Source organism: Myxocyprinus asiaticus, chromosome 2 (genome assembly GCF_019703515.2).
Source record: "Myxocyprinus asiaticus isolate MX2 ecotype Aquarium Trade chromosome 2, UBuf_Myxa_2, whole genome shotgun sequence".
NCBI lineage: Eukaryota > Metazoa > Chordata > Actinopteri > Cypriniformes > Catostomidae > Myxocyprinus > Myxocyprinus asiaticus.
Genome location: NC_059345.1, coordinates 1,295,617 through 1,322,549, shown reverse-complemented (window position 1 = coordinate 1,322,549; position 26,933 = coordinate 1,295,617). Strand labels below are relative to the sequence as shown.

The 26,933-nt window shown below is 38.0% G+C and overlaps 1 protein-coding gene across 3 annotated transcripts; it reads left to right on the top strand.

Annotated features, from left to right (window-relative positions):
* The first annotated feature begins 925 nt into the window (after positions 1 to 925).
* On the top strand, positions 926 to 26,598 carry LOC127410434 (uncharacterized). Of its 3 annotated transcripts, XM_051645711.1 has the most exons (11): positions 926 to 1,053; positions 3,964 to 4,073; positions 4,153 to 4,215; positions 7,583 to 7,667; positions 7,913 to 8,108; positions 8,223 to 8,291; positions 8,559 to 9,502; positions 11,695 to 12,485; positions 16,727 to 16,930; positions 20,384 to 20,636; positions 22,915 to 26,598. In XM_051645711.1, the coding sequence occupies exons 1-10, from the start codon at positions 929 to 931 to the stop codon at positions 20,629 to 20,631; spliced, it is 2,835 nt and encodes a 944-aa protein (XP_051501671.1). In that variant the 5' UTR covers positions 926 to 928; the 3' UTR covers positions 20,632 to 20,636; positions 22,915 to 26,598. The 3 variants fall into 3 exon arrangements, with proteins under 3 accessions (XP_051501671.1, XP_051501662.1, XP_051501680.1); XM_051645702.1 differs by having other exon boundaries at positions 20,384 to 26,597; XM_051645720.1 differs by lacking the exon at positions 4,153 to 4,215 and having other exon boundaries at positions 20,384 to 26,596.
* Positions 26,599 to 26,933: the final 335 nt, after the last annotated feature.

Below are 26,933 nucleotides of genomic sequence, written 5' to 3'. Positions count from 1 at the left end.
TGTGTGTCTGTGTGTGTGAGTGAGTGTGTGTCTGTGTGTGTGTGTGTGTGAGTGAGTGTGTGTCTGTGTGTGTGTGTGTGAGTGTGTGTCTGTGTGTGTGAGTGTGAGTGAGTGTGTGTATGTGTGTCTGTGTGTGTGAGTGTGTGAGTGAGTGTGTGTCTGTGTGTGTGAGTGTGTGAGTGAGTGTGTGTCTGTGTGTGTGTGTGTGAGTGTGTGTGTGAGTGTGTGTCTGTGTGTGTGTGTGTGAGTGTGTGTGTGAGTGTGTGTATGTGTGTCTGTGTGTGTGTGTGTGTGTGGGCAGGTTTAAGTGGTTTACGAGGACTTTTTTTTAGGTTACAAACTGGTAACACAAGGGAATTATGCTATAAATGTGGTTTATGAGGACATTTCTAGTGTCTCCATAATTCAAATCACTTAAAAAACATACTAAACAATGTTTTATTGAAAATGTAAATTATTATTTTTTTTTTTTTTTTGTGAAATCTATAGTTTGTACAGTATAAAAATCATTATGTCTATGGAGAGTCCTCATAATGATAGCTGCACTAACGTGTGTTTGTGTGTGTGTGTCTGTGTGTGTATTACTACTTAGGAGCTACAAAATACATAAATGACTAAAAATAAATAAATGTCAAAAAATTGAAATAAAATAATAAAAATATCAATAGAACAATAACCATAACATAAGTAAAAAAAATAAAAAAATTATATTCACAATAAAAATCGCTTTTCCTGTCGTTGGTGAGTACTGAATAGCGATTTAAAAAAATTACTTTTAAGGCATTGAACTAAAAAAAAAAAAGTGTATGTCTCAGGACGGGTTATTAATGTCAATTGTAGAATTTTTTTTTTTAATTCGCTAATATTTCTAATTGTCCGGTTCCCGTGAGCTGCAGTATATTGATCTCATCTCGGTGAGCTCATGCGCATGCGCACTCGACTGCGCACCGGAGCAGCGCTAATGGCGGAGAGCGTGCGGTCGCCGTTTGACTACCGGGAGCCCCCGACTCTCGACAGCGACGGGGATGGAAGCAAGCCGCCGCCACCGCGCGGGTCAGTATGTTTCTGTCAGTCGCATTAGGCGGATTATTCTCTGAGGGAATGTTCGGGTGAGCGTGCGTGCTAACGGTTAGCCGCTCTGGTGTTGTTGTCCTCGCGCACACGCCGCGATAAAGGAAATAAAACCGTCTCTGTAACATCAAACGCTGCTCTGAGCTCGTGTGCATCCGTGGAGTTGTGTTTTTCCTCCTGTTTTGCCGGAGAGTGTAAATATCAGTGTTTAAACCGACGCGAACGATTAGCAAAACACTGCGCGTGCCCGACTATAGCTACTGATGCGCGCTCACGTGTGGAAACGCGACTGTTAATTCTCCATTAACGATCGAGCGAGAGTGTTTTTTAACGTTTTTAAAGGAATACTCCGGGTTTAATACAAGTTCATCTCAATCGACAGCATTTGAGTCATAATGTTGATTACCACAAAAAATTATTCATCTCGTCCATCATTTTCTTTAATAACAGCACAAATGTGTGTTCCAGTGAGACACATACAATGGAAGTCAATGGGGTCAATCTGTAAACATTAAAATACTCACTGTTTCAAAAGTATAGCCACAAGACATAAACAATATGTGTGTTAACATGATTTTACTGTGATAAAATCACTTACTATCATTTTCTGTGTTAAAATATATATATAATTTTACAACGCTGTTGCCATGACGACATGACCATAAAAACGACGATTTAAAGAACTTTACAGCTCAAATAATACAAGTCACTTTCAGAAGGAAAGAGGATTTTGGTTTTCCAAAAAGAGGACACCTTTTTTTCTTTTCGCCAGGGGGGGGATAATAAGGTTCAAAACATTGTTACTATGAATGCAAACTTTAAAACAGTGAAAGAGACACTCTATTAGCATAGCAGAAATATATGGACATTTTTATTTATTTATAACATTCTTTTGAATGTCCATGTACTAAAATAAAATATTTGATGCCATGAGTGTACCTTCATTTACTATTACTATTATTTTGAATGACCATGGAAAAGCAATGTGATAACAGTTTTACCTGGTCGCAAAAAGTAGTCCGTTAATTTACCTGATGAACTTTCACCTTTTGCTGACCTTTTATGATTGGCAGAGCTAATGTGTGCTTCTAAATCACTTGCACCTTTATTAGCAACTGACACATAAGTGCCAGCTTTCCATGTCATACATTCTGCTTCCCACGGATCTCGACCTGGACGAAAGCGTGGGAATTTTGTGCAAATCTTCTGTAAATTTGCACTTTCGTTTGGGCATTGTTTCCTCTCAGCTGTCATTTGCTGCTGCTGTCAAGCAACTGTTCAATGCTGAACACAGCAGTGCTTCGCGCGTTCGCGGAGAGATTGACAGGCAGGAATTTGGCCAGTAGTTGCTGCAAGCCTCTTATAATCGACCAATTGTTGTGCGAGAAGGCGGGACTTACAAAGAGGAGTTAAAGCAATGCAAATATGCACGCACACACAGTGAAGTATTAGACCAGATGCACATCATAATGCAACTAAAGCCGAATCCCGGACATTTTCACAAATTTAGAAATCCCTGCCGGATGCTTTTTTAAGGTCCGAAAAAGAGGACGTATACGTTAGCAGCGGTGCAGAAATTACTTTTAACATGGGGGCGATGAGGAAACATTTAGAAAATCAATTTAAAGTGACTACTACTAGCAGAAACACGTGTTGTAATACTAATATGTCATGCTTGGGTGGGGACAAAAAGTAAACAGGACTTACGGTGCTGCCTTGCTGCCGTCTTGACAAAGCGCTCCGGGATGCTTTCGCTTCAAGTGTTCGTTCATGGCGGTTGTACTGCGGTGATAAGCCATTTACAATTTGCGTAGCTTACACAGCACCACATTGTTGGGTCTCTGGATAAAATACTCCCACGCTTATTACAGGCGAGTTTTTTTAGCTGCAGCTTGTTCATTTTAATTACTCCATTGCGACGCGCCGACGCATGTTATGCAAATCGACGTAATTCTGTAATCGATGACGTCGATTACGTCGATGAATCGTCCCAGCCCTAATCAACATCATGACACAATTGAATCCGGAATATTCCTTTAAGTGTCTGATAACCGATATATGCAGAATTTTGCCGATATGCACATTTTAAATTATTGTTTTATTTCTGTTTTTTTTGTTGTTTTTTTTACACAATTAATAAATAATTACACAATAAGTACATAATATGGATTTAAAAAAAAATAATAATTAAAATAGGTGAGTTATTTTACCTGTTGACATTGTTGTTTCCTGTTGAACCGATACTAGAGGTAGACCGATATATCAGTTTTACCGATTAATCTGTGCCGATAGTTGTTTTTTGGAACTATCGGTTATTGCCAAAAATCTATGACGATAGTTGCCGGTAGTATTATTTTTTTATTCCTCAACAATTAACATCTTGTGAAGTATATATGTATATATATTTAACACTTCATCTGGTGAATATACAGGCTATAAAAGCTTCATTTAGTAATTACTAACATATAGAGCACTGTAACAAAGTCCCCGGAGTATTTCAGGCTTGTTTATAGTTAAAAGTCCAGCGTTACGCAACAAATCTGAATTTGTCTGGTTATTATTGGGACTTTGGTTGCACAATAAACTGCTTTTGGGATTTTATTCATTTTGGACTCTTGTAGCCTGCCGATTAATCGGTTATCGGCCTTTTCCTCCACTTCGGTTATCAGTATCGGCAAAATCCACTATCGGTCGACCTCGAATATACAGTTTATTTTTCCGTTTCAGTGTCTGTTAAAATACCTAAAACAATGTTAAAAATGCCATTAAGTGAGGTTAGTGAAGCTTGTTATGGTATAGATGGTTGTTAGACCTGTTTTTGGGGTTTGTCATGTGTCGTGTGTTGATTGAAATCGGGTTCAGAGTCTTTACATGTGTTTTATTGTAATGCAGGCGTGTGTGTGGCAGGAAGAGGAAGGGGACGCCGGTGAAGGTGTGTGACCGTGCAGCATATGTGACGGAGGATGAGGAGGAGAGTCTGTCTGAACACAGTTACAGCCCAGGTACACACACACACACAAACTCTATTGCTATTCTTTTACACACACTTGATATGTCACCATATCAATCCCTCTTATACAGGAAGAGACCGCTTGACTGACATGCAAATTGACCAAGCACACAGTTTGTGCCATTTAGTGGCGGGTAAGTCTGAAATAGTTCCCACAATAATAGACCAGCGTAAGTCTTCACAGAAAACTCTACGAACACTAGTGGCAAAACTAGAATTTCTGTCCGTCCAAAAGTAATTAACACCAATTATGAGATGGGAATTAATGGAACAGTTATGAGCTCACCAAGAAAAAGTTTTACCTTTCTGCGTGTTTGTCTCCGGTGGAATACCGTCATGCGCCTCACGATGATAAACATCTCGCCTTTTAATCTTTGCTTTCCTTTTTGCGACATGAGCCGTGTCTTTTCTGTGTATTAGCAGAGTAAAAGCAGTCCTAAAAACTGGAACAAGCGATCATCCTCCATAGCGCATAACACTGGAGCGCACTCGCTCCAGTGTTTACCTCTCACGCCGTCACCGGCATTCTCCTGATTTCACCGCACCACAGTGGAAAAAGTAACTGCGCCAACTGGCCCACCCCGGATCGGCACGGAACGGGATGGTTTTGCGATGAGAACTCACAAAAATCGGCTTAAGTGTCTTGAAGTAGACTTGAAGTGAGTCTACTTAAAGGTAGCAAGTGCTCCTTAGTTAGAATATGGACGAACATAATCAACGAGAATAGGCAAACTCTTTAGTGTGACCTCCATCAAATATTAGGTGGCACCAGCGGGAAAAATGGTCACAAGATGCGACCGTTTAGTCGCAGTCTGGAGCCGTAAATTTGACGACCGCCCTCCATCCGCATTTCCGTTTTCAAACGTTTTCCAAAAGTTGCTCGTCTGAAAACACGTAAATCCCCTAAAAACTTCTCAGACTGACCACTTCCATTAAAATGAATGGGAGTAATTGTAGCGCCCAACGGTCAATGGATGTATTAAAGAAGTCCCGCCTTACAGGTAAATGAGCCAATCACCTTTTAGATACAGACATCACCTGTCAATCAACTCGAGAACGTGCATGCGCATTAGCTATACAAGCCGGGAAAATTGCGTGTTTTTAGCATAATCTGAGGTAAAGAAGCTCCATTTATGATACTTGTGTTGTCAGATTTAAATTATATTCTTTGATCGTAATCTTGACCAACCGTTTTTGAGATTTCGTCCTTTCTCCATTCAAGTAGATAGGAGCTGCACTGGCATGACTGGAGATAACCTCACGAGAGCATCCCAAAGATGCCCGACAGTGGACTTGCTAGAAACACTTTGAAGGAATGCAATGTGAAGGTTATCCAAAGTAGTGCTGTCACGATTATGAAATTTGCCTGACAGCAAATAATTGAGATTATGACGATTAATTGTCATATAAATTGTCATATTTCTGAAGGCGCATGTGTGCTTCATACACCTTAAGAAATCATTTTCACATATTAAACTTCAAATATATAAATCAAATAATAAAATAGGGGTATATGATTTCCTTTTAAGGCTTTAAAATTCAGTTTTTGGAACTCGTATAAAAAAAATTATATTTTATTTAAAAAATATATAATTTAAAATATATTTATATTATATAATGCAATATTAATCAAAATGTTGTACTTTCACACATTCGTTTGATTAAACCCACGAGCCCTTATTTCTCATGAGAAATCATTGAGATTTAGTTTCATCATTTTATCGCACCACAGAAATCGAGTGTGCATCTGCTCTTCTGTGTCACTGTGTTTATGAACCCGTTATGACCAGGAACATTTAACATTACACAGACATTTAAAGTGAAACCGGAGCTCTGTGCCGTGTTGCCAACTAGTTTAAATGGAAAGTAGCTAAAGCCTGCTCGAAAAGTCGCTAAATGTCGCTAGATGACGTCATACGCTAATTAGCACATTTGTGACGTCATCGCGTCTCATTTGCATTTTGCATAGTGTCCGCCCTTTACATGTGTTTGCTTCTCTGTGCTTACCGTACATACTGTAATACCCTATTAATTCCCTATATCTATCAATCGCAAAAAGTCGCTAGATTTGTCGCTAGGCGCTATTTTGAATAAAAGTCACTAAAGAGGTCTAAAAAGTCGCTAAATCTAGCGACAAAGTCGTTAAATTGGCAACACTGGCTCTGTCTGTTCACTGTCAAAGTTTATATTTGTTCGTTGATATTTTCGTGGGAGTTTGGTGTGAGCACTGCACATCAGAGCGCTTGAGAAGCGCTTCCCACGCTCTTTCAGACAGGAACTAGCGACGCTTGGATTTAAACTGAATGACACACAAACGCATTGTTCAGATTTGAAGTGTACAATAATCGCGTTATCTCAAATAACCATGGTTAGATCAGATAACCACTATCAGCCGATTATTTTTATTTATTTTTCTTCCCAATTTGGAATGCCCAATTCCCAGTGCACTCCAAGTCCTCGTGGTGGCGTAGTGACTCGCCTCAATCCGGGTGGCGGAGGACGAATCTCAGTTGCCTCCGCATCTGAGACCATCAATCCGCGCATGTTATCACGTGACATTACCGCGGCGACATAGCACGTGTGGAGGCGTCACGCTATTCTCCGCGGCATCCACGCACAACTCACCACGCGCCCCACCGAGAGCGAGAACCACATTATAGCGACCACGAAGAGGTTACCCCATGTGACTCTACCCTCCCTAGCAACCGGGCCAACTCAGCACGCCCTGGATTCAAACTCGCGACTCCAGATGTGATAGTCAGCGTCAATAATCGCTGAGATACCCAGACCCACGATCAGTTGATTATTTAATAACCGTGGCAGGCCTGAGACAAAGTAACATTTATCTTTAACAATAGTGCTACAACATGGGCCGCCATCTTGATTGTTTTTGATTGAATGGAACACATGACTGCGTCACATGACAACAAAAACGTCGTGGTTTTTGAGCATCTCCGTTTTCCCTGTCTACACAAATGTATTTACTAGAGAGAGCGTTTTTGTAATGCTCAATGGTCTCAGTGTGGACGGATGCGAAAATATAGTGAAATTAATGCGTTTTCTAAAGGAAACGTATTAGTGTGGACGTGACCTGAGAATAATAATGAAAGATAAATACAAGACAAAAAAGATTAAACAAAAAAAAAACATGGTGCATGAAGATTGATGTGGGGAAAAAAGTTTTATTGTGCACTTCTAAAATGTTTTTTTGCACTTCTGTTTAAACAACAGAACTTATATTTGACATTACAAATTCATACTATGCATTCGACATGCTTTACTTTTTCGGGATTATTTTGGTAGGTGTTTCTTTATATTAAACATAGAAAAATCCGTTTTATACCATGGAGTAAATTTACATAATTAGCCATGGGTTTTTCATATCAGCTTTTTAATGCTCACGTAAAGTCGGTCAATCAGACTGAAGATTGTGTCTGTTCATCTTCCTGACTCTTGTTTGTAACGAAGAGTTTTATTAAACATGTTCTGTGTGTTTGTCAGGGGACGAGCAGTATCCAGAGGGCGCTGAAGACCGACTTCCTCCGCCGGGCAGTCCGTTCTACCTCACTGACCCCTCACAGCTCTGGTAAGAGTGGAAATAAATTGAAGACACTTTAGCTAATTAAAGCACCGCTGCTAAAAATATCACAACTTAAAATAAAAAATGTGAAACATTTTCAATAAAATTAATCAGCTAATCAGTTAATGGACGATTAGTTGACTGTCGTGACCCTAGGTACAAAACAGCATTTCATGTTGACTAAGTTAAGGATTAAAAGTAAATCACGTTTAAAAGAAAAGTGGATCAACTGACCTGTGTGTGTCGTGCAGTGTGCCTGAGCTCGGTGAAGAAGGCGCGAGCGGCGTCCGCGGCCCCGTGCTTTTCCACCCGCCACCCAACTGCAGGATTAGAGAGGTGCATTGTGGGAGTCAGGTGCGGCTTGTCGTCATAGCGATTCGAGACATTGCCAAAGGAGAGGAGATCACTGTGGACTACAGCTTGACCGACTGGGGAGAAAATCCCATGGTACTCAAAATGTCTCTTCAATATGTTAAATAATATAATGTTAATAGCTGTGTGATGTGCTGCATGCGTCAGTTTTGTTATTATTCATGGAGCAAATGTTCTTGAAATTTGCAGGGTTTCCACAGTTCAGTGTCTCCGCCTGGATTTGAATGTGGATTCAACCCCGAGAACAACATTAAGAAGGTGATTCATGCAAAACAAACATATTCACTAGGGGTGAGCGGTGTGACTAGAAACTTTAATATCATATTACGAGTCATTTTTATATCACAGTAACGGTATATACTATGATGTAGTTATTTTAGCTGGAAATTCAATATTAAATGTATTAAAATGACTTTTATTAACATTAACAAACATTATTATTACATTAATACGTAACGGATTATTAAAACCGTAAAGGTGCTGCTCTGGTTCGGTCCTCATTAATTTATCTCTCCGTCTCTCTAGGAGGAGGATCCCGGCTCACTACCGCTCTCTCTCACAGTTTCTGACTACCTCACTCCATCATGGTCCCTCTCGCCATCCTCCTCGCCGATGTCTCATTCTGAGGCCAGCGACTCGGACCGCGAAGAGGAGGAAGAAGATGATGATGACGAAGACGATGAAGACCTCGAGGAACTGCGTGGCCGTATGATGAGACGGCGTAAGAAACTGAAAACTTCAGCGAGCGTCAAGAAAAAGGCCACGCCCCGCCCACTGTCGTTCACTTGCCCCGCCCCTTCCTCTCCCTCCCCCTTCCAGCAGCCTCTGGCCCCACCCATGACAAACATAAACAATAATATTAACATAAACATTGGGCATGGCGCAAGCGGTGCGTTATCCCACCGGCAGCACTGCCCGTACTGCGGCCGCCATTTCCGCTCACTCGCGCGCCATCTTGAGAAACACCACGACCAGCAGCCTGAGGTGCGAGCCGCCATGGAACTGTCGCACCACCATACGCCTCCCCAACCCACAACGACCACCAACACGCACACATTTTCATCGCCCGCACAACCCTCGTCCTCTCTGGGACCGTCGCTGTTTTCACAGGAACGCGATTCTGTGTCATCGCCGTCTAAATCTGGTGCTGTCTCGTTTTCGCTCTCCCTGTCACCACCTACTTCTTCGAATACCTCTAAAAAGACCGCCACCTCCATCTCAACTACTAAAAAGGGCGCAGCTCCCGCTGCCAGCACCGTCAACAAAAGCTCTCCTGTCACGCCCAACCCTCCCACCAAGAGGGGGCGCCCTCCAAAGAAAGGAAAGGAAAAGAAACAGGAGGAGCTGCAGCAGGCCAAAGAAGAGGCTCCTCCTACTCCAGGTCAAGAGGGGGATGAGGAAGATAAAGAGGAGGATGAGTTAAACATGAAAGAAGGGAGTGTAGATGAGAAGAACGGTGAGATGGAGAGGTATGTAAAGCCAAGTTATTTATTGTCGTTTGTGTAGGGTAACAGGCTACATTGTCCAATGAAAATCAGTCTTTGTGCGAGCGTGAGTTACATACAATAGATAAAGTGCAATCAGAAATATAGATATTTATTAATGAAAAGCTGAAATAAGAAAGGTAGAAAACCCATAACGATTCCCAAACAGACTCTTAGGAATCAGTTCTTTTGAATCTGCAGCACAAAACACACTATTCTCGAACAAATGACTCTTATGAATCGGTTCTTTTGAATCTGCAGTACAAAACACACTATTCTCGAACAAATGACTCTTATGAATCGGTTCTTTTGAATCTGCAGTGCAAAACATACTATTCTTGAATAGATGAATCTTATGAACCGTTTTGTTTAATCTACAGCGCAAAACACATGATTTCCAAACAAATGACTCTTAGGAATCAGTTCTTTTGAATCTATATCGCAAAACACATGATTTCCAAACAAATGACTCTTAGGAATCAGTTCTTTTAAATCTACAGTGCAAAACACATGATTTCCAAACAAATGACTCTTAGGAATCAGTTCTTTTGAATCTGCAGCGCAAAACACTATTCTTGAACAAATGACTCTTAGGAATCAGTTCTTTTGAATCTATATCGCAAAACACATGATTTCCAAACAAATGATTCTTAGGAAGCAGTTCTTTTGAATCTATATCGCAAAACACATGATTTCCAAACAAATGACTCTTAGGAATCGGTTCTTTTAAATCTACAGTGCAAAACACATGATTTCCAAACAATTGACTCTTAGGAATCAGTTCTTTTGAATCTATATCGCAAAACACATGATTTCCAAACAAATGACTCTTAGGAATCGGTTCTTTTGAATCTGCAGCGCAAAACACTATTCTTGAACAAATGACTCTTAGGAATCAGTTCTTTTGAATCTATATCGCAAAACACATGATTTCCAAACAAATGACTCTTAGGAATCGGTTCGTTTGAATCTGCAGCGCAAAACACTATTCTTGAACAAATGACTCTTAGGAATCAGTTCTTTTGAATCTGCAGCGCAAAACACACTATTCTTGAACAAATGACTCTTAGGAATCAGTTCTTTAGAATCTACAGTGCAGAACACATGATTTCCAAACAAATGACTCTTAGGAATCAGTTCTTTTGAATCTATAGCGCAAAACACATGATTTCCAAACAAATGACTCTTAGGAATCAGTTCTTCTGAATCTGCAGCGCAAAACACACTATTCTTGAACAAATGACTCTTAGGAATCAGTTCTTTTAAATCTACAGCGCAAAACACATGATTTCCAAACAAATGACTCTTAGGAATCGGTTCTTTTGAATCTGCAGCGCAAAACACACTATTCTTGAACAAATGACTCTTATGAATTAATTATTTTGAATCTGCAGTGCAAAACACACTATTCTTGAACAAATGACTCTTAGGAATCAGTTCTTTGGAATCTGCATTGCAAAACACATGATTTCCAAACAAATGATTCTTATGAATCGGTTCTTTTGAATCTACAGTGCAAAACACATGATTTCCAAGCAAATTACTCTTAGGAATCATTTCTTTTGAATCTGCAGCGCAAAAAACACTATTCTTGAACAAATGACTCTTAGGAATCAGTTCTTTTGAAACTGCAGCGCAAAACACACTATTCTTGAACAAATGACTCTTAGGAATCAGTTCTTTTGAATCTATATTGCAAAACACATGATTTCCAAACAAATGACTCTTAGGAATCAGTGACTCTTAGCAATAAATTATGGCAACATTTTTCCTCTCTTTAATCATTCTCATAATCGTTAGATTAGCCGATTAACATCAACATAATTGTTAGTACCTATAAGTGTGTTGTGTTCACGTAGAGTATGTTTCAGGCCTTAAGGCCTGTTCACACCAAGTCCGTATTTTCAGTGCGATTGTTCGTTCCGAACGAGCCTTTAAATGGGAACAGTGAATTCCTATAGCGCTATTCACATCGGGTCCAACAAATGTTTGTAGAACAGCAAGAGCGTACTGCTGTACTGGGGTGAAATCATTTATTGTTTAATTTTTTACGTGCTCGTTGGAAGTTCTTCTTGCAAAATCGTCACAGATTTGGTGTGAACAGGCCTTAAGACTGTATATGTTGGGTTTTACCTTTTTTAATCTCACATCCATCACTGTTTCTTGTCTTCTTGCAGCTCTCATCGGTCACACATGCCTCCTCTCCTCTCCTCACTTTCTACACTGGTTCTGTACCTCCGTCAGCAGCAGCACTCCTCTTTTCTCTCACTTTCTCGTTCGCCCAGCTTGGCAGAGTCATGGCGTTTGCTGTGCCACTCAAGCTTGGCTCTTCTTATCTTGTACAACCGTCATCGCGAGTGCGAGGTTGCCAAACTCACCATTCAAGACTACCGCGACCGCTCCACGCCTTCCCCGAACTCCGTCTCTCCGCTGGAGTCGACGATTTCTCCTTTCGAACGCCACGTCCTCTGCCACCTCCCCCGGGTGGGCGTAATGGGCAAACGCGGTCGCATTCAACCCCTCATTCTTCCGCCCAATTCCGAAGCTTGTCTGGACCTTCTCCTCAAGACCTCCGCGGATGTGGGTGTCGATCCAGAGAGCCCATATGTCTTTTCGCGACCGTACCACTCTCCCGCCACGCCGCTACGCGGGACAGACCTACTTCGAGGTTTGGCGCGTACTAGCGGTGCTAAAAACCCCACGGCGCTCACCGCACCCCGTGCTCGCCGCCAAGTGGCCATCCTCACCCAACTACTCTTGCTGGAGGAGGGCGTGAGGCCTGCAGGCACAGCCGTGAAGCGACTGGAAGACTTTCTTCAAAAGGAGTACCATGTGACACAAAGCTGCACGCGGATTGGTCAGGACCCAGCGCTGATGAGTCGCGTGGGACGGGTGGTGTTGTACGGAGAGCGAGAGGGTGTGCTGTTCAGAGGGATGAGTCTTCAACACATCTGTCTCGAACTGGACGGTGAGTGAACTGGAAATAAAATGCTAAATTTAATTTCTGAAATGATTCATTTATAATAGAGTAGATCATGAACTGGTGTGAAGAGTTGATACAGTACCGATTCCAGTCAAATCTGACATTTCTTTACCAATTTTGAAAGAAGTCTTTGCACGTTTGTTCAGTTGTTTCAACTTCGAGTTCTTAAATTTAGGGACAGAAAAACAGGACTCGTGATATGGCCAAATGTAATTTATTAAACAGCAAAAGGCTGTGATTTAATTAAATATATCAATAGTCTGTATGCGCTGCACGCTTCAAAGTGAACACTGTTGAACATTCTCCAAGCACACAGAGAGCTCATGATACAGTGTTTCCAGCGGTTTCAGAGCAGCTCAAAATCTGTTCATTACTGCTTTTGTTTTATGACAATGTTTATTTTACAGTGTGTATAGAGTAATAAGTTGTAGATGATTGAGTACAGGCATTTCAAAATAAGAGTCCCCGGTGTACTTCCAGCTTATTTATAGTTATAAGTCCTGCGTTATGCATAGGGATGCACCGGTCTGCTCCAATACTGACGTTTTTAAACAGATCGAGTATCGGTCCGAAGAGTCCAATTCAAATCCGATACTGTGTGTTAGTCATGTTCATTACTGTCAAGCTCAAAAAATGACATAAAAACAGCATTAAAGTAGTTCATATGACTCGTGCATTTTATTCAAAGCCACTTGAAGACGTGCGATAGCTCTGTGAATCACAAAAGACTGTGTTTAATAAGTAAACATATAGTATGCGCAGCGCTAGTGCGTTAGATAATTTTTATCCTTCACAGCGGTGCGCAATATTTGAGCGCTACTCACGAACAACATCTCAGATGTAGATGCTCAATAGTTCAGTTCATTTATAATATGTATTTAGAACGGCACCGGAGGAGCATTTTACCAGAATCTGAATAAGAAGCGAATTAAAGTACTGTGAACTTGCCTACAAACAGACACATACAGGACTTCCTGAAGAGTTCAGAATGTCAAAATAAAAGTGTGAGGGTTTAAAAAGTGCACGATTGAGATGTATTACTATTATAATATATTATTATTATTATTATTATTATTATTATCATTTGTTTACAAATTATAACAATATTTAAGTTGAATGGGTTCTGTGTGAATGAAAAGTGGACTGATGTGTTACAACTAAATTGAACAAAAAATAGATCTGAATCCTTTAAAGTCCAGATGCAAGTTGAAACATTTTTGCAAAAAATAAAAAAAACGAAATGGCTTCTTTTCTACTGATGACTTATACTGTAATTACTGTTAGTTTTGCTGTTACATTATCCAGTATACTAGTTAATAATAAAGTGTTTCTTAATAAGCTATACATTTATATTGAAATAATGTGTAGTTAGAGGTTTGTGTTTCTTTACATATTAAAGAGTACTCCCAATTAGTTCCACACAATAATGTAAAGATTTTCTAAACTGATTATGCAAAAAAAAAAAAAAAAAAAAAAAACACCATCGGGATCGGATCGGGATCAGCCGATACTGAGATTTCCGATATCGAATCGGAAGAGGAAAAGTGGTATCGGTGCATCCCGAGTTAGGCACCTAATCTTAATCTCAGTTTCTGGTTATTATTGGAAATGTGTTTTCTTGTTGCCTCTGTGACTGTGCCCATCACAGTAAAAAAGGCTAAGAACATTTGTAACGTATTTAATATATCAATTTTAAAAACAACTGGCCGATTTATCAGTTATCGCCTTTCTTCCATCACATTATTGTATCAAAAAAATCCAATATCGGTCGACCTGTCGTTTGCATGTGTTGATATATTGGTACGTAAAACAATTTTCATATGATTTTCATCTGGATTGGACATACCCTATCTTAAAAGAGGTCTTAAAGTCTTAAATTTGATTTTAAAATCTGTGCAGCATCCCTGAAAGAGTGAAATAAACAAACCATTTATATTTATTTATTTATTAAAATTATTAATATTTATTGTGTGAAAATAATTTCTATCAATTTCTTTTCAAGAATTATGACTGTCCCACACTTGTGCCGTCATTTCCTGCACACCAAACAATTTCACCCCTAATAAAGTTTGTTCAAAAGTTAGTGGACCTTTGTGTCGGTGGAGATGGAGGATGAGGAAAAACAAAGAATATCAAGGGAAATATCACTTTTATAAGCTGTAATTTTGACTAATTTTGCAAAACGAGTGAAAATATTATTTAATTGTGTGTATTTATGATACATAAAATTTTAGCTATGAAGTTATTATAAACAAATTTAAAAAAAAAAGGTTAAAAATAACTGCGATTCCATCCAAGGATTTTTTGCGAAAAAGTTTTAGCGCATCAAAATAAAATTGATGGAAACGATAAAATTTCACAAGTGTCGACATCATATTTTCCCGTTTAACTTAAGCACATAAACTCTTATGTCGACATGTCAAATGATGTTAAAAACTAGTTTGGAAATGAATTTGTAGAGAAAAATGGCATTAATGCAAAACAATTTAGTGTCACATGACAGAATTACATTATAACGGAGAGGAACACTTGGACTGATATGGAGACTCAAGTTTTTCATGTTTCTTTAAAGACATAAATTAAATTAAAATGACATAAAGTGAAGGGATTGTCCATATTTTTTATTCAAGAGTGTAATATAGGATCACAGGCTCGTTATAACGCCACCTGTTCTGTTGTGTTGTGACAGATATTCGAATCAATTTATTCTATTAATCCCAGATACAGATGAGCTCCATTTCGACATCATCTGATATTTCCTACGATTGTAATTAAAGTACGTGAAATTAAAGAGTAAACCGGCTGATTTCAATAAACTGTTTCAATCTCTCCATTTTACACAAATGTGAGGACATCTGGGACATGAAAGGTACATAATTTGTGATATATTCACAGTTCTGAATGGAAATGACTAAAGAGACGATTTATTTTGTGCTAAACCAAGTGTTGTTTTTTTTAGGAATGACGTCATGACACAAACCATTTTATCGGTAAATGGCCATTTGAATGGAAACGAGCAAGAGGCAGCAATTTTCGCAAATTTTTTATTTTTTACGTATTTTCACTTTGTCGATAACAGAACTGCGCAAAAAGTGGATGCAAACGTAATGTAATTTCCATCAGCGTCATTTCAAGCACAGGATTCTATTAAACACAATACAGAATTTGAGATGTGCTGGAAATGACACAAAAATAACACAAATCTCATAAACTGTGAAAAATGTTTGAACGAGATTTTACTTTCTATAAGTCCACAGTGCAAAAAGTGCCTGAAGCTGAAGAAACACGCATAAATAAAGAGCTTTTGATATATTTAAAATCGAAATAAACCAAAAAGACTGCTAATAATGGGCTAGCCATCATGGCTTTTGAGTAGAAAAGTTAATTACCCACCCTAATATTCATGAGCTAAGCCATAGTATAATTCACGATTTAAAAAAAACAACTACTGTAGATCAATATCGAATTATTATTTTTTTATTTTTTGCCACTTACCTCATTTTGTCATCAGATTTTACTTTGGAATTATGCTTTAAACATGTACAAAGAGGTACAAAAGCTTTTTCACCGTTCTAACAAAAAAATAATTTCCATTGAACATGGATTGGATCTGTTGAACACATGACAGGCCAAACATTTTATTTAAAGATAAATAGAAGGTAAAACAATATACAAAAAATAACTAAATATAAAACTATGCATATATTGGGCAATTCCTCAGAAATGCTAGCCACATCATGAAAAATGAAATGTTTTAACCAAAGGAACAAAACCCCCTTTTAAATTCTGTATAACAGCGGTATAATAGATAATGGATAATGCCGTCCAGACCGCTAGAGGGCGCCGCTTGCTCACACAGCACTGACTGAAGTGATGAATAAAGACTATATTTTAAAACGCAGCCTTTAAAATCTTAATTCAATCAATCATGCAGCATTAATGGGTATCATACTGATGTCTCAAAAGTCAAAGTCTTCTACATATTGTGGCTGTTATTATAGCTTCACAGAGGTTTTCACATTGGTTTTTCATGTCGGCGTTTTCAAGCTTATAACCGATATGCTGATGTTTTAAATTTGGTCAGTAATTTGCCGATAAATATCAGCAGCCGATACACTGGTGCATCCCTACTATCAATACTTTAGAAAAAAATCAACTTCAGTATACTGTTACTACCGTAGTAAAGCATTCAGACGTTAATTAAAGTGTCTCTCTCTCTCGTACAGTGATGTCAGGGAACTCTGCCGACTCTTTTTCGGATGATACGGATGGAGAGAGTGAGAAGAATAAAGAGAAAGCTGAAGTTGTGAAGAAGGGAAGATCCAGCGCTCGAAGGCCGATGCCTAAAAAGAGAAGCCGCCCACATGTGACACCGGCCACGCCCTCTCCTTCAGGTGCACACAAGAGGCGGAGCTCCCAGGTCAAATCAGGTGAGTGTCTCTGGTTTTGGGAAACCTTATTTTTACGTTTATTATAGAGGTAACATTATTTCTTGTATTTTAATAAATTTATTTATTGTAAAAAATGTAAATGATTGTGTGCTTTTCATTTTGTACAAAAAGTATAACATGTAAATATAAATAAAATGTTACAATATAAATTGCATGTAGTTTTTCAAAAAAGTAATCATGGCTGACTGTGAACACTACATTTCTACAATGACATCTGAAATCTATTGATTTTAAATGATTCTGCATCCTAAACACTAGGTGTCAGTGTAAGATGACACAAACACACAAGTTACTGAGATAACCTTTAAATTGGATGCAGCAGGACAAAATACAAATACAAAACACAATTTAAGAGTAACTGGTAAGAGGTGGAATGTTGTAATGTATTTATTCTATAAAAATAAACTTTGTACAGTTACTGTTCTTATAAAATATTTTTTCTTGCATTATATGTAAAATTTCAATGATGGTTACATTTAAAACGAAATTTGATGACCAAAATCAATGTTTATCAAACGGACTGATTTGATTGACGCAGGTACTTGTGCGCTCGCTTCTCAATGAAGTTTACGGTAGGACAAACGATTTTACGGAATGGAATTACGCGCCTGATTTTGAGTTCCTTACATTTATAAAATATAGAAAATATCAGTAAAATGTCAGTTTTTAGCCAACTACAAGTAAATCGCACGTGACATAATTTCACGCTATGCAAATAAAATGTCTGTTATTAGCCACTGGCTAGTAAATGTTCAGATTTAACTCGCCAGTGACTGAGTTGTGTAGTGGTGAAGAACTAAAGCACAGTGATCCTTTTACTGAATAAGAAGCTGGATTCAGACTCGTCTTTAACTGCATGTTGTGTCTCGTGAGCGCACACACTCTGAAGGAAATTTACCTTATTTGGCTGCTGTGGGTCCTGAAGTGTTGTGATCGCACTGTCACTGTCGCTTTAGTTGAGCCGTGATATGCCACAGTTACATTTACATTTCATTTAACCACGTCAACACTGATTTTGCTTAAAGTTTTTTATGGACTGTTTTCACAACATTCTCCGTTTTAAAGCATGACTACAGACCAGTATCGCACCTGTTGGATGTCTATTAGAAGGTAAAAGTGTTGCAGAACTCGAGAGCTTGTTGATCTAAATTTGAGAACTTATACAATAAATATTTGTACACGTAAGTAAAAACACATTATGCATGTCAAATTTTCCTTTTAGCTCGTTCCATGTATTTTGTGTCCAGAGATGAAAACCACACACACCATTTTCATTTCTCTTTTAATATCCTTTCTGTTATTTACAGTCAGTTGGTGATCAAAAAGTGAAAAATAAACAACATATATAATAATAATATAATAAAATTTATTAGCCAATAGCAATTTTTTCTCCAATATATCCAGGTTGGTTATGTGCTGGAGAGAATCAACTCTCAAGTTCGTCAAACAGCAAAAAAAAAAAAAAAAAAAAAAAGACACAAGGAGAGTCAAGTGTTTGGTATCATTGTAAAGATTTATTTTTTTTAATGATATAGATTATGATAGATTCTGAGACTCTCAGCCTAAGAAACTGCTGGAAAATCACACAAAATTGAGCCAAACATTTACCTTTTTTTTTTTTTTTTCTTATTTTTCTGATTTGACATTATATATCTCTGGGTATAAATAAGGTGTCTCTGAAAAACTGCTTTTGTTTTGTTCCCAATCATGTCAACTGTAAAAATGTTGTGTTGATACGACAAAGCAATCAAAAATTATAACATTACAAAATATAATTTATCATAGTGTCTAAAAGCCTCTCCAAACAAATAAAACATAATAATTGTACATAAGAATTAATTACACATGCAAACACAACAATGACTAAAGGTTTGCATAGCATGCAGACATGATTTTAGTAATGAGATTTCACAGAATGAGTTTCATTCTGTGTCATTTGAGTCATCATTGAGTCTGTGTCATGTATTTGGCGCCATCTCCTGGTGGTCATATGTAACATTGTGCTTCATGTGGATTATCTAATGATCTATGCGTCTGATTATCTTGTGTGTGGACTCGTTTGAAAGATAATCACCTCCTCTAAATAATGGTATGTGATATTTTATATTCTGTTTATTTTTCATTATAAGTTATAACGCAGCATATAAGCAACACCAACATAATTGTCAAAGACATATACTTAGCTATTACTCGCTATATTTTTGTCTGTGAGTAACAAATAGGCTGGTTGTATTTTACTCTTTGAGAGCTTTCCAACAACATATGACACATGACTATTTGATCAGTTTGATGTTTTTACTGATTACAATAATATGTACAGTGCAATTTGATTTAATAAGTTGTCAAAACGGAACACTTCTGATTTATCTGCAAATTTTAAAGCACTTTTCAGTTTTTGTCATAATGTCTACATGCATTGTAAAGTAGAGCTTCTAATCTTTAAAACAATTCCTATTTTGTGTTAGTCAAGACTGTTATTAATAACCACAATTATATTTTTTTCTCTCTGACCGGACCCGCCGGTGGGCTCATCTAGTCTTTAAAGGTTAAAAAAAATAATGTTATTATTCACCTTGGTTCCGTTCCAAACTTGTATGACGTGTCACTGCCAGCACTACAATGTTAGATCTGCATCTCTACTAGAGGTCTGCAACCCGAACCGGGCCCGATGGGACCTGAGAACCCAATGGGTTTTGGGCCGGGTTTGGGTCTGCTTTTCAAGTAGGACTTCGGGTCGTGTTCGGGTTTGGAATTAATGAAAAAATAAACAGGCCTACTGAACTTGTTTCACGCAGCGCTCTCACTCACAGACACGTGAACGGACGAGTTAGGGGCCGTTCACACTGAATGTGTTTTTGCACGCGTCTGTTCTGTTTTCCCATTGTTTAAACACATGCTGGACGAATGTCTTTGACATTTGCACCGCATCTCACTTTTTCTTCAGCATCTTGCACAGGACCGGCACATTTTAAGCACAATGTCAAGTTAAAAAGAAAACACTTGTTGAGACACCTGCACTCTGTTTCATTCTTGCACTGCGTCTAGATTGTTTTTAGCGCAGTTGTCACAAAGATTTAACGTTCTAAACAAGTTCAGGCTGCATGGGGGGACTGTTGCATTGTTACGTATTATTCCAGATTGTTCTGCACCAAGTGAAGTTTCAGCACATAAACGGTAAGTCAATGCTTTTTTCCCTTCTGCTCTAGTGTACTGAGGAGCTGTTTCAGTACTGTTATGAATGTTACATAAAATACAGCCTATTGCAACATTACTTGCTAGGAGAATAAATTAGAAGTGATTTCAGGGTCGGGTTTAAAATCTGACGGTATCGTTCGGGCCAGGTAGTGTCGGGCCACACGGTCTCGGGCCCGTGCAGACCTCTAATCTCTACTCTAAACCGTGTTCATTGGAATCCTTGTTTTCACTCCTCAGGTAAACGTGGCGTTCTGAAGCGGCCGTGGTCGGAAGCAGAGCGGGTTGCCGTGGAGACTCACCTGAAGCGGAATATCGTGGAACTGCGCGTTCCTGCTAAAGCGGACTGTGAGCGGTGTCTGCAGCACTGCCCCCTGCTGGTCACCAACCAGCGCGACTGGAGGGCTATTAAATTCTACTGCCACAACCGCATTCAGCTGCTGAAGAAGCAGGGACGCAGAGAAGGCACCGGCGCAAGCATCTGTTAACTACAGTAACAACACATACACGTTAATATTTCACCAAAAAATACAAATTGTCATTATTTGTTCACCCTCGTGTCGTTCCAAACTCATATGCTGTTATGGAATGACATGACGGTGAGTGAATAATGACAATTTTTATTTTTGGTTGAACTTTTCCTTTAAGCTTCTACAGAGTGCAATGATGTACACACTTTCCACATTCCTATGTGTGAGAATTACGACGCTTGAGTTTTAACAGAATGTTTTCAAACTATGAAACTTTTCACTCTCTGGACGGACTGTGAACGACACTCACATTCAGTAATGAACTGGTGCAAATATTGTGAAGTTATTCCTGAACTATTTCATTTCTATAAGAATGTTTTTCATTTGAATCTTGATGTTGGACTGCTGTGGAGTCGGACCGTTATGTTTTATTTTTACTCCACTAATAACTAACCGCGGTAAACAATTGGGACCAGTATTTGTTTCAAGAGTATTTGACGAGAAATCAGTGTTACCTCACTTCATAGACGCTCATTCACTTAAGATTAAGTGAATCTTATGAAAACATGGCCATATTTCACCTGAAAAGCAAAAGTCAAAAATATTGTTTTTATAATGTTTATATAAATAATGCTAAATGTTTTAGGACCATTAAGATTTTTGTTTTCATGACAATTAATCACATTTTCCACCAAATTCTCATTACTGAAATGTTTCGTATATAGTGTTGCACTAGTGGTGCGTACGGTCTCACTTAATTAGGAACATAAAGTTCAAACTATGGGTTTAGTAATTAAGTTCTTAAGCCAAAACTTATTGAGTATGTTTTAAACTCTCCGTACTCCTGAAGTGTTAAAAAGCCGTGAATTTCAGGTTTTTGTCTCGCATAACTGTCAGCGGTACTAAACTACATTTCTATTGAAATACGATATGTAAAAAATATTTCGGCGGTCTCTAAACGGTTCACGTGCATTGTGATGGCAAAGCAGGTTCACCCTTTCGTGCAATTGATGAAAAACGTAATCTGTCAAATCAAAGTCAAAATAAAAGCTCCAGGTGAAATAAATATGACAAATATATTACTATTGTATAAAAAAAAAATCTTCAAAATAATAATTGTAATTCAGTATCATATTATAAAAATAAAAATGGACTGAATAATAATAAATAATATATAACTGGGTTACAAAATATGGCTAAATAAAACATGAGTTTTTGCACACGCTGTTTATTCACAAAAAATGTTCTATAAAAATATAGTTAATTATTGCTTTTTTATTACTGTATTGTTGTTTTGGTATAATCAGATACATTTAGGGATGCTCTGATTGATCGGCCGACAGTCACATCCTATGACTCGATCGGTACTTTGGCCGATCGCATTAACTGATCACTCACGTTGCAAAAGACGCGTGGCTCCTTTAAGACTTCAGCAGCACTGTCATGGCATCAGGAGTGTGGGTAATACTGGCATAGTGTTGTAAGACAACAGACTTGATTCAGCAGTTAATGATGCAGTGGGAGAAGTATGGTGAATATGAAACGTTTGTGTACTGTTAATGTGCCGTTTCATAAGCGACAAGGAGAACGATGCGAGCTGTGAAACTGTCCTTATTATCGTTCATGGTGGCAGCGTCTGGGCATCGGCATCCCAGTAATAAAGTGTCACATTAAGTTTAATTGCACCTATGTGTTATCAGTTTGTCTCCAGTTTGACACCAAGCTTCATTTTTTTGTTTGATCTTAATAGAGAATATTTTGTTAGCCTATACTTGATTTAAAAAAGCTTTTTTTAAGTAAGCCTTTTAAACTTTTTTTGTCAGCAAAAACTAGGCAAAGTGATATAACTGGGTAGAGGAAAATTCAATTAATATTAGCAGTGTGCAGAAAGCTCACATGACAGAGATCCTGATAAAAGGTGAAATGATCGGGATCGGCTGTAAAAATCCTGATCGGAGCATCCCTATTTATTATATTAGAAATTAAATACCATTCTTGTGTTTATTTTGTGAAAAACTGTGGAAAGCATGCCTTATCTTTGACTTGAAAGATATTAAACAGTTTCAATCTACTTGAGTTACTTGAGTACAATGGTTGAATTAAACATGATGATTTAAAATCACGTCATTTTTGATCAAATAAACAATTATCGAGACAGATAAAATATTGTCAACAGTTTGCTCAGTTCTTAATAAAACCCAGTAGAAAATTGCAAACGATGAAGTAACATCATTTAATACTCTTTTTACTAACTGGCAGCTGATAAAAGAAGAATAACTGTATTTCTTTTTCATTTTGCAGTTCATCGGATGATTTGTCGGACTCGATGTGAATAGCGCATTATAGGAATGCATTGTTCCCGTTCAGAATGAACAATCGCACCGAAAGAACCTGGTGTGAACAAGCCTTTAATTCTGAGTTTGTAATTAGAAGACTTTAATACATTTTACCATGTTGTATAAATGCTTGCCAATGTGAATAATATTTCTCCAATTACTGTAATGAAAATTGTATTGCCATAAAAATGTCACAATGCAAACCATCGGTATGATTGAAAGAAATAGACTTACTATTTGTAATGCAAAAACAATATTTCCTGTTCTTCCTTTTGATTTTGTGGTGAAATATGACCTGGACGTGTTTTGTGAGATTCACTCATCTGTGCTTTTAACTACATGTTTTGTTGCAATAAATAAATATACAGCTGATATAAACAACAAACTCAATTGACCTTTCGCTAAGCCCCACCTTAAAAACAATTCTGACCAATCCGACCCTAACTGCTGTTACCGTCCTCTATTTTTAATCATTTAAACTGAATTTTACAGAAATAATACGGTATAATTTGGTTGCCATTCTGGTTCACCCTCTGTGCAATTTATCACGTTGCTGTTTTTGATGTTTGAGTCATCATTGAGTCTGTGTCATGTATTTGGCGCCATCTCCTGGTGGTCATATGTAACATTGTGCTTCATGTGGATTATCTAATGATCTATACATCTGATTATCTTGTGTGTGGACTCATTTGAAAGATAATCACCTCCTCTAAATATTAGTATGTGATATTTAATTTTTCATGAAGTTATAAGTGAAAATAATGTAACAATTAAAAAAAAAAGATAAAATGCTTTACAATGTCACAGTTAATTCTTACCGCTTTATAAGCAGATTTTACTGAAAATCACAGTTTACGGTAACAAAATGGGGCGGAGCTCAGCGGACGGTCATTTACATATTTCTTACTCAAGCGGCAGCAGTAGTTCAGCTCGTTCTATTCATCAGATCATTTCAGTTCAATTTTCATTGAGTTCAGAGATGAGCTAGTAAATTCTCACCTGTGCCAACAGAACAAAAGCAGTGTTTCACCTTTAAAACCAGTTTTAACTGTAAATTTCCCTTTTTATCTTTACAGTCCTCTAAAGTGTATTCAGTGTACATTGATGTATCGTAATGATGATATTAGACATTAGAAATGCTTCTGGAGTACATTCTGTAAATATTGACTTGTGTAAAAGTACTTCATTTTAAAGTTGTTTTCTGAAATACTGTTGTAAAGGTCTATCAAATTTTAGAAAGATGCTATCTGGACAAATACAGAGATTAATGTCACATCACAAAACAACATATTTGATTCGCACATTGTCATGTGCTTTATTACATTACAAACATGTGAAAACTATAATCAATGTGTATTTTAATATCAGCTACAATTGACGTGTTCCACACAACACAGACTTGAGAGGGGAAAAAATGGAAGAATGTATTATTTTGTGTTACTGGACTTTGAATTTCAGATTTTCATTCTGGTCTCAGATTGGAGAAAAAGACAATGAATAAACAACATGATAATTGTTTTGCCCCTGTTTTATCTCAAAGACGCCTGTGGAATTGAAATGTATGTGGTTATATTGTCAATGTATGGCAAAAGTGTAGCTGTGGACAGTTATATACTGTCTTATTTTCTGTTTATTAAACATGTTATTGCTTGAACAAGGTTTGTAACACTTCTCAGCAGAATACACTTCAGTGAGCGCTTGATATTTCGATGAGACACATTCTGCTGTTAACATATACTCTTGAAAACACTTTCTATGTCACTCAGGAGAGCACGGATAGATGCTTTTAATAACTACAGTGGCAAGAAAAAGTATGTGAACCCTTTGGAATGACCTGTATTTGCGGATGAACTTGTCTAAAAATCTGGCTAGTTACAATAATTTTACAATAAAGTTTGAACTAATAACACAACTTATTGTATTGTTCTTGTACATATTCAATACGTCACTCATATGTTCACAGTGTAGGTTGGAAAAAGTAAGTGAACCCCCTAGGCTAATGACGTCAACAAATGCTAATTAGAGTCATCTGGCAAACCTAGCATCCAATTAATGAAATGAGATTGGAGGTGTGGGTTAGAGCTACTTTGACTTATAAGGGTTACAAATTTATCTCAAAGAGCTTAGATCTTCATCTGTCCACAGTTAAACAAATTGTCTATAAATGGAGATGATTTAGTACTATAGGTACTCTCACTAGAAGTGGCCGTCCAGTCAAAATGACTCAAAGGGCACACCGCAGAATGCTCAATGAGGTAAAGAAGAATCCTAGAGTGACAGATAAAGACTTGAAGGAATCATTAGAACCGGTTAACAGCTCTGTTCATGAGTCTACTATACAGAAAACATTAAACAGGTATGGTGTTCATGGCAGGACATCATGAAGGAAGCCGCTGCTTTCAAACAAAAACATTGCTGCGCATCTGAAGTTTGCCAAAGACCATCTTGACACAACACTACTGGGAAAATGTTTTGTGGATCTGATGAAACTAAGGTTGAATTGTTTGGGAAGAACATGCAGCACTGCGTATGGCGTAAAAAGGGCACCTCATTCCAACATGAAAACATCATCCCAACGGTGAAGCACGGTGGAGGGAGCATCATGATTCGGGGCTGCTTTGCTGCTTCGGGGCCTGGACCGCTTTCCGTCATCAAAGGAAAAATGAATTCCCAAGTTTATCAAGATATCCTACAGGATAATGTCAGGGTGGCTGTGTGCCAGCTGAAGCTCAGTAGAAGTTGGGTGATGCAGCAGGACAATGACCCTAAACATCAAAGTAAATCCACTACAGAATGACTTCAAAAAAAGAAAATCCACCTTTTGGAGTGTCCCAGTCAGAGCCCAGACCTTAACCCAATAGAGATGCTGTGGAATGACCTGAAGAGAGACACCAGACATCCTAAGAATATGTCTGAGCTGAAGCAGTTCTGTAAGGAAGAATGATCCAGAAATCCTTCTGAACATTGTGCAGGTCTAATCCGCAGTTACCGGAAACACTTAGTTGAGGTTATTGCTGCCAAAGGAGAATTTTTTCCCACAGCACTCTGAATGTTTAATGAGATGTGTTCAATAAAGACATGAAAGATTATAATTGTTTGTGTGTTGTTAGTTTAAGCACATTGTGTTTGTCTATACGTGTGACTTTAATGAAGATTAGATCAGATTTTATGACCAATTAATGCAGAAAACCAGCTAATACCAAAGGGTTCACATACTTTTTCTTGCCACTGTTCAAGTACATACTCGGATTTATAACTATATATATACAGATTTACATTTAAATAAAGGGTTCACAATCACATACTGTGTCAACGCCTCAAAAAGAAGCAGGTTAGTAAAATACACATTACCATATTTGCATCATACTATTCTGTGTAATGTTTAAAGGGTCTATTATTGATTTTATTCATAAGATTACACACAATAATAAATGCATTTTCATGTATAATCAGACTTGTTTTACAAATGAATCTGAAGGAATCACGCTTTTTTAACATTATTATTATGATGTTAATATTCTGACTGTAAACATTCATGTAGCTGTATAATCACACACGTCATTATTACTATTATAAAACAACACTTTTGGCTTGTGTTTTTGTCCGTCGGTAGGCGATACAAATCAAATGTAGCTCCTTTTTTTGTGTGTGTGTGCAATAAACTACACAACAGCTTTTCAGCTGAGTGATGACAGACAACTCTCACGCTCTCCTGTTATTGTCTATGGCGTCATAGAGGGCATGTGTGACGTCAGCGGCTGAAGGGTATAAATATTGCATTACTGCACAGATCAGACATGATGATGAACTCCATGAATGCCTCGTTCACTGATGATAGGCTGCAGGCCACACTGGAAGAGGAGCGGCATGACTGAACAGGTGAGCAAATGTCATTTAACAGGTGCATTCAAACACCCTTAAACACATGGGAATTTTACCATACACTCTTACATATTCAGGTCTTTAGAGAACATGCACTTACAT